Below are 16910 nucleotides of genomic sequence, written 5' to 3' on the forward strand. Positions count from 1 at the left end.
GACACTTGTGGAATATAACCAAGTGTAGCAACATTTGCACAGTAGAAGTCTCAGAAGGAAAGGAGAAATACAAAGGGGCAAAAGGGATGTCTGAAGACATAATGCTATAAACTCCCTAAATCTGATGAAAAACCTTAACCTATGTGCTTAAGAAGCTCAACTAATCCCAAACAGCAGAAATACAAAAAGATCTACACATTGACACACCACAAACTGCGGAAAGATAAAGAAAATTTTGACAGCAGCAGGATTAAAAACTACTGATCATGTTATATGGAGGAGCATTAATACAATAAATGGCTGACTTTTCACCTAAAACAATGGGAGAGGACAAAAGAACACCATGTTCAAAGTGATGGAATAAAAAGACAATAATTCTATACCCAGCAAAATTATCCTCCAAATATGAAGGTAGAAAAAGGACATTCCCAGAAAGCAATGAATGAGGGAATGCATTGCTAATAGATTTGATTTACTGAAATTACAAAGGAAGTTCTTTAGATTGAAATATTGACTCTAAACAGTGACATTAATAATCAAGGAGAAATAAAGAACACTAGAAATCGTAAATATGTAAAGTGATATAAAAGATAATATAGGTGCATGATTTTCATTTTTCTTATCTGCTTTAAAAGGACATAAAATTGTATAAAGCAAAAATTATAACACTATATTGTTGGGTTTATAAATGTACCCAATATAATATACATGATAATAATAGCAAACAAGAGCAGGGAGAGAATGAAACTATATTGGAGCAAAAATTCTCTATTTTACTAGAATTAAGTTAATATTAATCTGAAGTAGACTGTGGTAAATTAAAATGTATATTCTAATCCCTAGGGTAACAACTAAGAAAAAATGGGGAAAAAGTAAAAATACTGACAGAAAATAAAATGGTACACTGAAAATGTTTATTTAACACAAAAGAAAGCAATCAAAGAGGAAGAGAGAAACAAAAAAGACAGGAGACTTACACAGAATAAATAGAAAAATGGTAAATCCAACCATGTTAATAATTATATTTTAGTGTGAATGGTCTAAACACCCCAACCAAAAGATAGAGATTACCAGACAGGATATAAAAGCAAAATCCAATTATATTCTGTCTAGAAGTAACTCACAGAATCAAAAATACCAATAAGAGGAAAGGAAAAAGATGGGAAAAGACATGTCATGCAAAGAGTAACCATAAGACATCAAGAGTGTCTATACTGACGGCAGACAAAATAGAATTTAAGACAAAAACATTACAAAAGATAGACATTTTATAATGAGAAAGAGGTCAATACCTCAGAATGATATGACAATGATAAACATACATTTAACAGTAGAGCATCAAAATACAGGAATCAGAACTTGACAAAAATGAAAGGATATATATATTATATATATATTATATCTATATATATAAAACAATAACAGTGGGAGATATCTATACCTATGGAACAACTAAGAGGAAAATCATCAAGGATATAGAAGACTTGAACAATATAATCAGCCAAGTCAACCTAGAACATTCAACCCAATGACTGTAAAACACATTTTTTCAAGTGCATATGGACAGTTCTCGTGGATAGACTAAGTGCCAATCATAAAACAAGTTTCAATACATTTAGAAGAACAGAAATCGAAGCATGTTCCCCAACCACAACTGAATTAAATTACAAGTCGACAACAGAAAATAAATTGGGAAAATCCCCAAATATTTGGAAATCAAACAATGTATTACCAAATAACTCATAGATCAACAACACATCAAATGGAAAGTGACAGAATATTTGAAACTGAATGAAAACAAAACAACACATCAAAACTTATGAGATGCAGCTAAATCAATGTTTGGAGGGGCATTTATAACTTTAAACACTTATATCAGAAAGAAGAAAGGTCTCAAATCAATAACCTAGGCTTCCACATATTAAAAAATTAGAAAAATATGAGTGAACCATGCCCACAGCAAGAAGAAACAATAAAGATCAGAACAGAATTATACTTTTCAAAGAAAGAAAACAAAAATCATCAAATTTGTATGGAACCACAAAAGATCCCAAATAGCCAAAGCTTTCCAGAGAAAAAAGAACAAAGACAGAGGGATCATACTTCCTGACTGCAAACTATACTACAAAGTTACAGTAATCAAAATAGTAGGATATTGGCACAAAAACAGACACACAGACCAATGGAACAGAATTAACAGCCCAGAAAGAAACTCACATGTATATGGCAACTCACTTCCAACAAAGGAGCTAAAAACATACAATACAGAAAAGAAAGCCTCTTCAATAAATGGTGCTGGGAAAACTGAAAAGCCATATGCAGAAGAATGAAACTACACTGCTATATGATACCATATACAAAAATCAACTCAAAAATTGATTAAAGAATTAACTATAAGACCTGAAACAATAAAATGCATAGAAGAAAACATGCGCATTAAATTTATGGACCTTGATCTCAGAGGGTTTTATGAACTTCACTCCAAAGGCACTGACAATAAAAGCAAAAATAAGTAGAAGGGACTTAGATCAACTAAAGAGCTTCTGTACAGAAACCAACAAAACAAAAAGGCAACCAACTGGGGCAAGTATCTGCAAACAATACCTCCGATAAGGGACTAATATCCACAATATATAAAGTACTCATACAACTCAAATAAAAACCAAAACAATCTTATTTTTAAAATGGGCAGAGGACCTGAACACTTTCCCGTAAAATATACAAATGTCCAACAAATATATGAAAAGGTGCTCAACTTCATTGGCTATAGGGAAATTAAAACCATAATGAATACCACTTCACACCTTTTAGGATGGCTATTATCAATAAGGTAAGAACAAAAACGTTGGAAAGGATAAGGACAAAGAAGAAATCCTCACACCCTGCACTGGGAATGTAAATTGGTACAGCCACTATGTAAAACAGTATGAAGGTTCCTAAAAAATTAAGAATAGAGATACCATATGACCCAGCAAACCATCGTCTGGGTATCCATCTGACAAATTTGAAAACATTTATTCATAAAGATATATATATATACAAGGTAGCCAAGACATGGAAACAACCTAAGTGTTTTTTGATGGCTGAGTGGATAAAGATTTGGTACATATATATACAACGGAATACTACTCAGCCACGAGAAACTTAAATACTGCCATTTGGGGCAACATAGATGGATCTTCAGAGTCTCATACTAAGCAAAACAAGTCAGATGGGAGTCAAAGGGATCTTATACAATTTCACTCGTGTGGCATATAAAACAGAAAGCAACAAATTCACAGACACACACAGCAGAAGGGTAGGTACCAGAAAAGAGAGGGGTTTAAGGAGAATGAAAAGGGTAAAAAGGGTCAGATACATAATCGAGAAAGACTAGTCTGTGGGTGGTGAGCACAGAATGCAACATACAGATGATATATTATGGAACTGTACACTTGAAATTTGTATGTTATTAACTAATGTCACCACAATAAATTTAATTTTAAAAGATCAGTGCAGAGATCAATGGACTAGAATGAAAAGAAGTAATTTTTAAAAATTAGTGAAACCCAAAGTTAGTTCTTGAAAAGATCAACAAAATTCGCAAACTTTCAGTAGACCAACAAAGAAAAAAGAGAGAAAACATTAAAATTGCTGACCTAAAAGAAAATGAAATGATTAGAAGGGAATATAATAAGCTATATGCAACAAATTAAATAACTTAGATGAAATGGACAAGTACCAAACTCCCAAAACTGACTCACAAAGAAATACAAACTCTAATAGACCTATGCGTTAGTTCTTTAAAATCTTCCCTAAAAAAAAAAAAAGTACAGGTCCCAATGACTTTATTGGTGAGTTCTATCAAATATTTAAAGAAATAATACCAATCCTTCACAAACTCTTTCAGAAAATAAATGAGGTAGGAGGGACCTCCTATTTCCCAACTAATGCTGTGATACCAGTATTACCTGGACAACAAAAACAAATTTTCAAGGGAGAACTATAGACCAATATCCCTCCTGACATGAACACAAAACTCCTTAACAAAATATCAGCAAACTGAATCCAGAAATACATAAAAATTATACACCATAATTAACTGGTATCCATCTCTGTAATGCAAAATTGTTTTAGTAGAAAATCAATTCATGTTACATACCAAATTAATAATATAAAGGACAGAAACTATACAATCATCTTAATCAATACAGAACAAGCAACTGACAAAATCTAAAACACATTCATGACAATATCTTAAAAGAACTAAAGTTCATTGAAGAAAATATCCTCAACCTGATAAAGGGCATCTTCAGAAAATCCACATCATGCTTAATGCTTTCCCCTTAAGACAAGGGATGAGGCAAAGAAGTCTGCTTTCTCCACTTTTCCTCAACATTGTGCTGAATGTTCAAGGCAGTACAATTAGGAAAAAAGGAAGCAAGAGAGGGAGGGAGGGAGAAGTGAAAGAAGGAAATTAAAGACACCCAGTTAGGAAAGGAAGAAATAAAAACACACTCACATACAAATGGAACTAAATGACCATACCAAGCTTATAGGATACAAAATCAACACGCAAAACTCAATTGTATTTCTGTATGTTGGCAACAATTAACTCAAAACAAAATTAATAAAACAATTCCATTGGTTATAGCATCAGAAATAATAAACTACTTAGAAATAAATTTAATAAAAGTAATGCAGGATTTTTACACTTAAACCTACAAAACCCTGCTGAGAAATCTAAATAAATGGAGAAGCAGTCCCCGTTAATGAACTGGAACAACACTGTGGATCAAATGGACCAAACACACACACAGAGAGAACAGAATTCTTACGTTCACAAAGAACACTCTCCAGGATAAATGATGTTAGGTTGAAAAACAATTCTTAATAAATTTAAGATTTAAATCATACTAAGTATCTTTTTCAACCACAATGGAATGAAACTAGAAATCAGTAACAGAAAGAAAACTAGAATATTTACAAATATGTGGAAATTAACCAACACACACTGTTGAACAACCAATGGGTCCAAGAAGAAATCGAAAGGGAAATTTAAAAATATCCTGAGACAAACAAAAACACAACATACTAAAACTTATGGGATGAAGTAAAGGCAGGACTAAAAACAGGTAAATTTATAGTAAAAAATTATAATTTTTTTAAATGCCATCTATGATACTATACATACAAAAAAAAAAACCTGCCAGAGAAATTCTGAGAATTAACAGGTTAGTTTAACAAGCAAGGGGAAAGGGTAATTTTATCCAAAATTGACCAGCTAGCCATTTAGAAAAGTTGTATTCCTGTGAACCTCCATAAAAACTAGACTCACCCAAATGTGTAAGACAATCGGTTCTGGTCAACCACAAGTCCTGGATTCATGCTTCTTCCCACCATGTCTGCACAGCAGCCGGTGCTTCCCCACGCACGAAAGCGCACATGGGGATCCTTGCTGCTAGCGTGCTACAGTCATACAGCTGCAAAGTTTGCATCCTAGGCCCATTATGCCAGGGAAGGGCTGCTTCCCCTCAGAATTAGCATGCAATGAAGCTGAGAGAAATCTGAAGTAGAACTATGGGTCAAATGTCCTTACTTTCATACAATTTTTAGAATTTTTCCCTTTATCATCCTGGGTGTTTAAAAATTTTTTTGCTATAATTTGTTATGCAAAATTGGATAAATACATCATAAGTGAACTATTACAAACCTGCATGTACAAATAAGTGAATTACTACATGATTTAAGAAAATGAATATTTCTAACATTCCAGTAACCCCCATATTCCATCTTCCAAGCCCTTCCATGACGCTGCCCTAAAGATAAACACTATCCTTACTTTTAATACCATGGATTAGTTGTGTCTGTTAAGTTTGAAAATAGCTTAAATACAAGTATACAAAACATATTCATTTGAGTGACTTCTTAGTGAGATTCATTTATGTAGTTGCATTTAACAGTTAATTTGTTCATTTCCATTGCTGCATACAATAGACTGTATGAACATATCACTATTTTTTACTCTAGCATTGAAGGACATTTAAGACTGCTTCCATTTCTGGGCCACTATGAAGAACAGTACTAAAGGTATACTTGTCTATCTTTTGACACACAAATGTATGCATTTTTGTTTGGTATTTAAAAGAAGCTAATAGAGATTCTGAATGGGGTTCATTGGGTCCACAAGTCAAAATAAGATGTGACCTCTTCATGGTACTGAACATTCCAACCTAAGAACATTTATGCAGGCCATGCTTTAAATAACATTTTATAATTTGCTGTGAAGAGATATACCCAATTTTTGTAGAGTTATACTAAGGATTTTATTTTAATACGGTGCCATCTTTTCAAAATTGTATCTTAGTGATTGGTTGCTGGACTATAGAAATAAAATGGATTTTGCATACTGACCTATCCAGTAAACGGGTAAATTCATGTTTCAATTTTAACAGACAGTGTACCAATTATTTTGCATTTTCTATACACACAATTGTGTTGTCTACAAAGACAGTTTTATATCTTCTTTCAAATAATTAGATATTTAATTTTTTTTCTTGACTTATTGCATCAAGTACGACTTCCAGTAAAATGTTACTTAAAAAACAGGATTAGCAAACATCCTTTTCTCATTCACGATCTCAAGAGGAAAGCTTTCAACAGTTCACCAGTGAGTATCAAGTTTACTAGAGATTTATCAAGATAATGTCCCATCTTTTGCTCTGGAAAGAGATTTTCAATCAAAAATTGCCATTAAATTTTATCAACTACCTTTTTTTTTTGCATTGATTAAGATATTAAGGATTTGCTCCTTTATTCTTTAAATAAGAAATAGTTGAGTTTTGACTATCAGATCAACCTTGCACTGCTAGAATAAATGAATACTGGGAAATGTTTGTTCATCATCTCTTCATGTATCTTTTTTGCTTCATTCTCTTACATCTTCCTCTGGAATTCCAATTACATATCACTTGATATCACAGTTCTCTGAAGCTGTTTATTCTTTAACTTGTTTTCTCTGTTCTTCAAATTGGTTATTATTGTTCAGTCTTCAAAATTACCAACTCTCTTTCATTCTTTCGTCAGCCATCTCTCCTCCGGTGTTAAGCCTAGCCAGCAAATTATCTATTTCAGCTACTGTACCTGTATCAGGCAAAACGGCCCCCAAAGATGTCCATGCCTTTCTCCATGGAACCTGTGAATATGTTAACCTCACATGACACAAACCAATCCCTGCCTGACAGCCAGCAAGGAAATAGAGTCCTACTTGGCCAGCGACCTAAATGAGATTAGAAATGGATTTTTCCCCTAAACCTCCAATAAACAACAGCACCCTGCCAACACCTTAACTTTAACTCATGAGACCTATGTCTAACCCACCAAACTGTGTGATTGTAAATAGATGTTGTGATAGGCCATTACAATGGCAGCTATACAAAACCAATACAGATTTTGGTATCAGGAAGTGAGGTTCTGCCGCAAGTACCTAAAATTGTGGAAGTGCCTCTGGAATCAGGCAGTGGGCGTGGCTGGGAGGATTCTGAGGAGCATGGTGAGGGAAGCCTAAATCGCCTCAGAAAGACTATGAGAAGTCCGGTTTTTAAGGACACTCACTGCCAGGGAAGGCTCTCCGACTGCTTGCAGAAACCTGTCTTCAAGGATCCTGTGCTGAGGGCTCAAGAGGAAGTGAGGACCAGCCATGTCCTTGTAAAGTGGAGTAGCGTGGATCCTTGTTAGGTACTGGCAGAGTTTAGTGACATTGTGTCCTGCAGTTACGTGGAAAGCAGAACTTGCAAATGATGGACTTGGCTATTTACTTGAATGAGTTCCCAAGGAGAAGTGTTGGTGTGACCTGGTTTCACCTCGCTGCTTATAGTAAAATACGAGGTGACAAATTCCGCTAGCGGACAGCGGCTGCAGCTTGTGCCCGTGAGTTCCTGACAGCCTGCCCTATAGACTTTGGACTTGCCTAGCGAGCCCCCAAACTGTGTATGTCAGTTCCTTGTAATAATCTCTACATAGTCATCTCCTATGGGTTCTGCTCCTCTAGTTGAATTCTGACTTTTAAGGTCTAGAATTTCTTTCTAAAGTTTCCATTTCCTCTGTCCATTCATTATTTCCCCATTAAAGTCTTTAACCAGTTTATAATAGACACTTTAAAGTTTTTGTCTGCCAATTCCAATGTCTGAGTCATATCAGGGTCAGCTTCTATGGATTGCTTTTTCTTTTAATTGCTGGTCACATTTCCTAAATTCTTTGCACTTCCGACAGTTTTTTCCTATACACAGTCATGTCTCACTTAACATGAAAATGTTCTGAGAAACGTATCATTAGGCAATTCTGTTGTGGTGTGAACATCAGAGAATTAGTGTACTAGCACAAACCTGATGGGATAGCCTACCTATATGTGATATTCACGTGGTATAGCCTATTGCTCCTAGGTTACAAACCTATACAGCGTGTTACTGTGCTATATACTGCAGGCAATTGTAACACAGTGGTAAATGTTTGTGTATAAAAACATACCTAAATATAGGAAAGGTAGAGTAAAAATATAGTATAAAAGATAAAAATGGTACACCTATGTAGTGTACTCATGAATGGAGTTTGCAGGGCAGGGAGTTGCTCTCACTGAAGAAGTGAGTGGTGAGTGAATATGAAGGACTAGGACATTACTGTACATTTCTGCAAACTTTATAAACACTATACTTAGGCTACACTAAATTTATTTAAAACTTTTTCTTTCTTCAATAAATTAACCTTAGCTCGCTGAAATTTTCTTACGTTATAAACTTCTTAATTTTTCAGCTCTTTTGTAATAACACTTAGCTTAAAACACAAGCACATTGTACAGCTGCACAGAAATATTTTCTTTATATCCTTATTCTGTAAGCTTTCTATTTTTATGTATTTATTTTTTAAACTTTTTTTGTGAAAAACTAAGATACAACACACACATTAGCCCAGGCCTACACAGGGTCAGGGTCGTCCACATCACTGTCTTCCACCTACATAAACTGTCCCACTGGAAGACCTTCAGGGGCAATGACATGTGTTGAAATACCATCTATTATGGCGATGCCTTCTAGAGCACCTTGGGAAGGAAGGAGGAGGCACTCTCTTCAGAAAAATGTCCGTGGTGGTTTTCTTGGTTTCCTTTTTTCCATCATACATTGGCTTGTAAGTAGATAATGCACCATGAACATCCCTCTGTTAATAAAAACCTTTTGCTGTTGGTGTCCAAGTTTTCAGACTTTTTAAGGAGCTTCAGGTCTACAAATGCTTCTGCTGACCCTTTTTCACCGTGAATTTTCCTGGGGGTATTTTTCTCTTGCAGCTTCCTTTTCTCTTGCTGCTTCTTCAGCTAAGCGTTCCTGTTCCAGTTCCAACAATTTCTCATTTCATTAGTGCCTTAGGAACCACCTCTAGGAGCTCCTCAATGTCACCCTTATCCATACCCAGGTTAAAGATGTTTGCTGTATCTACTGCAGACGTGTTGATTTTTGCAACTTCCTCTTCCTTGACAAGTCCCCCGAAGTCATGGATGAATCTCTTTTGAGTGTCTTCCTCCAGGTGCCATTCACATACTCTTGATGTAGTCACAGATGCTGTAATACTTCCAGAATTGCACCTGTGTTTTCTCGGTTGCGGCAGTGGCCTGGGGAAAGGCCCTCCTCGGGCAGGAGGCCTTAAAGGCTGCTGTAACGCTTTGATCCATTGGCTGGATCCAAGAGCTGATGTCTGGAGGGAGACCACTTTGATACTGAGATGAAGAGCACCAATAAAAGGAGGACACCCTGGAGCATTATCAAAAATAAGCAAAATCTTGGAAGGTACACTATTATTCTCCAAACTATACTTCTCCATTTCACTGGCAAGGCAATTCAGGGGGGCATCTTAGAAGAGGAGTTGGGCCATCCATGACTTCTTATTGCTCCTGCTGAGCACCAGCAGCGCGTGCTTACTGATATACTTGAAGGCCCTGAGGCTCTCGCTGTCCCGGATCACAAAGGATTTTAGTTTGTAGCCTTGGCCGCAAGTGAGACTGGTATCCTCTCCATTGACTTGGTCTCCTTATGGATGAAAGTCCTGTCAGGAATATGTTTCCAGAACAGAGAGGTTTCATCCATATTGAATATTTGCTCTGGAAAGTACTTTTCCTCCACAACCAGTTATCTAGAGTTTCCAGAAATTCTTCAGCTGCCTTCAGCAGACTCATCACTCACTTTCACAGTATAGAACGAACTGTTTAAACCACTCAGAGCTGGCAGTACACTCAACATCATAGGTTCAGCCTTCTCCTTCAACATCACAAACTTTCGCGTTGGCCATGATTATCATGGTGCTGAGAGGAATATGCTTCTATCTTTAGTCTTTACTCCAGGTCATTAGAAGTCTCTCCATGTCTGACACAGACCCTTCTCAATTTTTGTCATTCTCATTGCCTTCAATAAAGCAGATCATTTAACAGCTTCCATCACTGCTCCTGTTCTTCAAGATTATTAGAATGGAACGGGATGTACCTGACTGGTTGAGCAATAATCATCACTGATTTTCCACCTTCATAGTCCTTAATCACTTTCTATTTCATTTTCAGGTCAACCACTCGATGTGACCTCTTGCTGGCAACATTAGTGGTGAATTCTCTGTGCTTAGGAGCCATGATGAATAAAACAACATGACACTAAATCAAGCACAAGATAAAATAATGCAATCAAGAGATCCAGCAAACATGAGATGCATGAAGCTGCTGTCTACATAACACAACATACTGTTTTACAGAAAACTATTTTCTTCATAACTTGAAAGAGTACCTCTATAAAAATTATAACAACAAGTATAGTAAATACATGAACCAGTAACATAGCTGTTTATTATCATTATGAAGTATTAGGTACTGTACATAATTCTATGTGCTATACTTTTACATGACTACAGTGTTGTAGGTTGGTTTACACCAGCATCACAAACACGTGAGTAATGTGTTCTGCTACTATGTTATGAGAGCTACAACGTATGACAGCTACGGTGTCACTACGCAATAAGAATTTTTCAGCTGCATTATAATCTCATGGGACCACCATCGTATCTACGGTTCATCAATGACCAAAACATTACGTGGTGCATGATTACAGACATTGTGAATGCTATGAGGCAAAGACTCCCAAATTTATGATGTTTCTCTACCAGGCAGTTAATCTGGCTGAGTTCAGATTCTAAACTTTATCTCCTCATGGTGAGTGGCAGCTGATTTCCCCACTCAGTTCTTTAAGCCCACAGCTACTACTATTTGCCAGGATTCCTAGAGCCTTCCCCTATAAGTGCACAGTTCAGGGGCCGACCAGGGATTTCTGTAGTTTAAAACTGATTTTGAGGTTCACCCCATTTGGAGCCCCCTCCTTTCCAGGATCTCGATCCTCAAATTGTGTTCTGACCCCTCCGCCCAGTAAGTACTATGGCTCCCTGGGATCCCACCTGGGCGTTGCTAACTGCCCTCAGGAGACTGGCCAGAAATACCCACATCCCACCTAGCGTGGCTTCTGTCTTTCAGGAGTCAACTTCCCTCCAGTTCTTGTCTCTTTTTCCCACCTTACCAGTACTTTCAAGTAGTTACGGGTTTTCATGTTTGGGGGAGGTACAGTTTTATACTAATATAATTATTATTTGCGGAGGGGCTTATATGACCAAGCTACTCCACCATTGCAGGAAGCGCCCTTCAATATTAAAAAATATTCCATTTTATGTTCTCTGTTAACATTTACACTATATCCTTTAGGTTTTCTTAGTGGTTACTCAAGAAATCATAGTATTCATCCTTATATTATTACAGTCTACCATGAAATAATGCTCTTTCACGAATAATATAAGAACCTTACAAATGTGTAAATGTATATGAATAGAGTAAAAAAAATTCTATTTATAGAATTAAATAGAAAAAAATCTATTTTTCTCTCTCCTGCACTTTAATTTTAAATAAATAATTTAAGCAAATCATTAAGTGCAGTACTTCAACAGCCTCTTTTATAAGAATAAAAGGTATAAATAAGATTCTTAATGCCACTTCCAGTTGTCACATTTAATTATTGGATACCTTAAAATTTATAAGTATTTTTTGTTTAACATCAGTTTGTTATTGTATTATTAGCCATCATAATCTATTAAGTACATATACCAAAGCATACAAAAAAAGTAAAGTAAAAAAAAAACCAAAAAAACAGTTTTGTGTTATTTGGAATCCCATTTTTTTTTTAAGTACAGAAAACATGAAACCGGTAAGTAAAGTCAGCACTACCCAAAAAAAATTCGTAAAGGAAATCAATCCTGAGGTATATTAACGAGCAAAGGGAAAATTACTTAGGTTGAGATGAAGACACTTACCCCTCTTCATTTTCTTTTAGTAAGCGACTGGCAATTCGGATCAGCATGCAGTAAGCAAACTGTGATTTGAGGCCGGATTTAGTAAATTTATTTAACATCTTAGAAACAGCAAGGCGATCATTCTTTTTAAGGTGATACAGGACTCCCAATGCATGATACTAAAGAACAAGAAAAAGAATGTGACTTCCAGAAAACTGAGTAGGAAGAGGACAAAATTTACATGAAAATAGAATCATATGGAACTAGATTTTTTAAATGAAATTATAGTAATTCATTTTTATTTATTGACTTGAGAGAGAGAAACATGGATTTGTTGTCCTACTTATTTATGCATTCACTGGTTGATTCTTGTGTGTCCCCTGACCAGGGGTTGAACCAGCAACCTTGGTGTATCAGGATGATGCCCAACTGAGCTACCTGGCCAGAGTTAGATTTTTAATAAAAAGATACCCAGGTCAAAAGTATACACAATAAAATAGCTTTTTTTTTTTTTTAAACAGTGAATCAAACACAGGCAAGACTGAATGGATAAGAGGTGTAAATTCAGACTGGACAATTACTAAGAAAGTGACATAATCTGAAGGTACATCTGGCAGGTTCAGCATTGCCCCATCCATCCTTAGCACAAAGGTTCTCAGGTTCAAGACCTTACCAGTGTTGCAGGTCTTCGGGTGGCTTTAAATCATCTGTAACCATGTTAGGAGTTCATCTCCTAAAGAAGGCTTAAGGAGGGTATGTATACGATCATGGCACTTTGGACATAAGTACAATGATCAAAATGAAGAGAGTGAGAATGTTTCCCCTAGGGAAAAACAACTACTGTGTTTCCTCATAACTCAATATGCTAACATGAAAAGTTATAAACACTGAAAGGGGATAAATAAGTACCCTCTCAAATACAAATGGAGTTCTTTACATGAAATTGCCAGTTTAACAATTTAATCTCGTTCTTTTTAATTAGGACTAGCCTAATGAATATCAAAAGGAAATCTTTCCAAAAAAATGGTTTTTTTTAAAGTTTCACAAAGTAAAAATTACACTTCACTGTTTTTATAATGTCCATTCTAATCAAGTCTGGAAATGCTTGAAACTGAATACCCTTCTTCACAAATTATTTTTCAAAGGACTGAAATACATCGTGAAATACCTCTGGAATGGGCATCTCAAACTACCACCGGCTATAAGCAGCTTTCTCCAACCCTGTTACAGCTTCTGTTGAACACTAGCAGGGCATATGGCAGTGATCACAACTCGTGGAATACCCACTCGAGAATACGCACTAACAGGCCGCTTAATGTCAGCCTTTAGCTAATACTGATTTGGGGAATCAATACACTGACCCTACAATGCAGGGTTAAAGAAAGCTGATCTCGAAACATAAGCCAAAATGATTCAATGACCATACCTGTACCATAATATTATCACTTGAAGCAGCTTCTTGGGCTTCATTGACCCAGCGCTTAACCACATCGTAGCTTATCTTCATCATATGCTAAATACAGGAAAAAATAAGGATAATGCATCATCACCGGAAGTTTAGAAACATATGAGTTAGTTTTCTTTTCCAAAAGACATGTAAAAAGGAAAAAAAGAAAAAGAAAATGAAACAATTTCATAGCTTTTTAAGTCTATCTCAAGTCCCTACTCCTGAGGCAATGCTGAACCAGAAACACTTCCTCCAAGGCCCCTTGGCAAGGGTGACTACTGTGTGTGTTGCGTGGGCTGGGAGAGATGTGTAAAAGGAAGCAATGAGAGGGACGGGGCAGGAAGCGGTAATTCATAGAATGGTACTTAAATCATGTTAACATTATAGGTTTTACTTCCAGGAAACTCTTTTGATTCAGATAATCAAATCCACTCACACATCAGTAATCAATTTTAATCCAATGCAGTGTGATGGATTATAAGGAATAAATTCTGCCTTGATAAAAAAGAGAAAGAGAAGGTATTACTAAAACAAGGCTACTTCCCGGGAGGAGGTTTAGAAGCAGGACGGGAGACTTTGGCCTGAAAGACACTGTGGTACAGGCAGCAAGGACAGTAGAGAACCATGAAGCAAGAGGTAAAAATGCAGGTCAACAAAGGATTTAAAAAAAGAGACAGACCCTCAGTTTCGTCCCTGTATCCCCCTCAACTTTACCTCCCATCTTCATTATGTGTACAACATAGCCTTCTGATTACCAAAACCTTTTAAACACATGAAAATTTCCTGTTTTTAACTGCCCATTTTAATTGCTCAATGCTCCCCTGGCAGATAAAATGCTCTTGGATAGAGTAATAGAGATGTACATAATTGTTTTTTTAAATGTTTCATTTGTGAGAGAATCAGTGATACTTTGCTTTTGATACAAAGAACCAGGCGCCCACTGTCTTCGACCACTTACTAAGGAAGACACCAACGCTGAGCTGGACACACTGGAGACTCTATCCACAATGGCCTGCTTCATGTATCTTTCGATGGCCTGCAACATTGTTCCCTAATAACATCCATAAAGAAAAGGTTGAAACAAAACATTTTCATACTATATTAGCACTTCAAAATAACTTACAAAAACCAGTCATATATTAGTTTCTGTGTATTTAGAATTTAAGAAAAAGGATTAGCATATACCAGAGTAATCATATCCCGTCAGGCAGAACCCAGACAACCCGAGTGGAAGCTTCAAGGAGGAACATTTACACATAAGAAGACAAACAACTGTTCAACAATAAGATAAACTGCCTCAAAATGGGGAGCTCCAACTTGAGGAAATACATTAGATAGGGTTCACGCTACCAGGGATGTTGTAAAAGAAACTCCTAGACAAGGATGAAAGCGGCTTTTGAAATCCTGAAGACACCTCTATGTGAAGGGGATCTATTTTATAAGGATTCCCAAGAGCCTTACAAATCAAATGTAACCTGTGATTATTTTAGATACATAATTAAATGTTTGATATACTATTACAGTGAGCGCTTAATGTGAAATCCTCTGAAACTAAAGTTCTTTTTAATTTAATTGGAGAAAAGCTTAGGGCTGGAAAGATGGTGGCCCATGAGGATACATAAACAAACTGAGATCGGTATTTAGATAGAGAGTCTTATGTGTAATGCTGGCACCGTCAAGTCTTATGCCACCCAGTTAATGCTAAAAACAAAAATAACCACAATAAAACAGCTGAACAGCAAAAAACATTAAGCATTTCTATTACTCCTTCTAGAATCCAGGTTTACCATTTGATCCTGCTCAACCTTTAAAACTCGAGAGGACTGCAAACATACACATAAAACACACTCAAGCATGAGTATAGCTGACATATTATTTAATTTGTTTGGCAATGCCCAGTCTGCCTTTCATTTTAACCTTTCCTACTCATAGTTCCAAGAAAGGGACAGCCTAACACACTATACCGCCTCACCTCTCCAAGTGCAACAGACCGAATCAGGTTAAACACCTGACGCGGACCCACCCACCGCGCTGGCTGAATGCTGGCCAGGTTCTCTTAAACATTTGCATAAGGGGGCGTGAGCCTGGTAAATGATGGATTATCTGAAAAATCTGGCTTCGGAGTTCCTGAGCGCTGCCCTCTTTCTTGCTCTGGCATCTGGTTCTAAGTTTTACCTCAAAGTCGGAGAGCTCTATGTTCCATAAGAAAGTTTCTTTTTAAACTAAATTCAAATGGGTTTTGGTTTCATACAAGCAAATGAGTCCTGACTATGGGAAAAGTCTGTGAGGGCAAGTAGAGAAAGAAACAGACTACCCTAAATAAAAGGAAAAACCAAACTGAATGGAAAAGAAGCCTGGAGCCCCCGCAGTCTTTCTGTGGTCCCATCTCTTTCACACAGACACACATACCTCCGAGACCCGGCACTCACCACCTTCCTTACGTGATACCTGCGTTAGTGCGTGGCCATCCCAGACCACGCAATAATGCAAATATCACACTAAGGCAAGTCACATTAATTTTTTTTTGGTTTTCCAGTGTATATAAAAGTTATGTTTATACTATGCTGTAGTCTATTAAGGGTACAAGGATAGCATTATTTCTACAACATGCACATATCTTTATTTAAAAAGACTGTATTGCTAAAAAATGCTAACCATCATCTGAGGCTTCGGCAAGTTGTAATCTTTTTGCTGGTGGGGAGTCTTACCTTCAATTTGTAAAAACGCAGTATCTGTGAAGCGCAATGAAGCAAAGCGCAATAAAACGAGGTCTGCCTGTACTGGACAGTCAAAGTCATAGTAGGGAATCCTACTGGATTTACATGGCCTCCTGCAGATAAACACAGTGCCCTCTTGGACGGTAAAACAGAGAACTTACATCGGTGATTCTGCAGAGAGCCCTGATGGCCGGGCCTCGGTACACGTCTTCCTTTCCTGTCATGTCCTTGGTCAGACTAAGAAAAATTAGAAGTAGTTACTGTGAGATCAAACAGAGTCAAGCCTCCTCTCTTTTGGAGTTCAGCCCTGATTCCACCTGTCCCCATAATTATCTCATACGGCGATTGATTCAACGAATACACACTGAGTGTCTTCTTTCGATAAATACCAAAATTATCAGGTACACTTT

General features: G+C 36.7%; 1 protein-coding gene across 1 annotated transcript in view; it reads right to left on the reverse strand.

The window, feature by feature from the left end:
• The window catches only part of COPG2 (COPI coat complex subunit gamma 2), a 131677-nt gene that overhangs the window by 78895 nt on the left and 35872 nt on the right, over positions 1–16910 (reverse strand). The window contains exons 6-9 of the mRNA XM_054564121.1: positions 16662–16737; positions 14742–14834; positions 13763–13849; positions 12358–12515 (exon numbers count right to left, since the gene is read on the reverse strand). Coding sequence (XP_054420096.1) covers positions 12358–12515; positions 13763–13849; positions 14742–14834; positions 16662–16737 — 414 coding nt within the window. The remainder of the gene's footprint in view (positions 1–12357; positions 12516–13762; positions 13850–14741; positions 14835–16661; positions 16738–16910) is intronic.

The sequence above is a fragment of the Pteronotus mesoamericanus genome, unplaced genomic scaffold (assembly GCF_021234165.1).
Source record: "Pteronotus mesoamericanus isolate MK-2021 breed Mesoamerican mustached bat unplaced genomic scaffold, CSHL_Meso_final scaffold_85, whole genome shotgun sequence".
NCBI classification, from domain to species: Eukaryota; Metazoa; Chordata; class Mammalia; order Chiroptera; family Mormoopidae; genus Pteronotus; species Pteronotus mesoamericanus.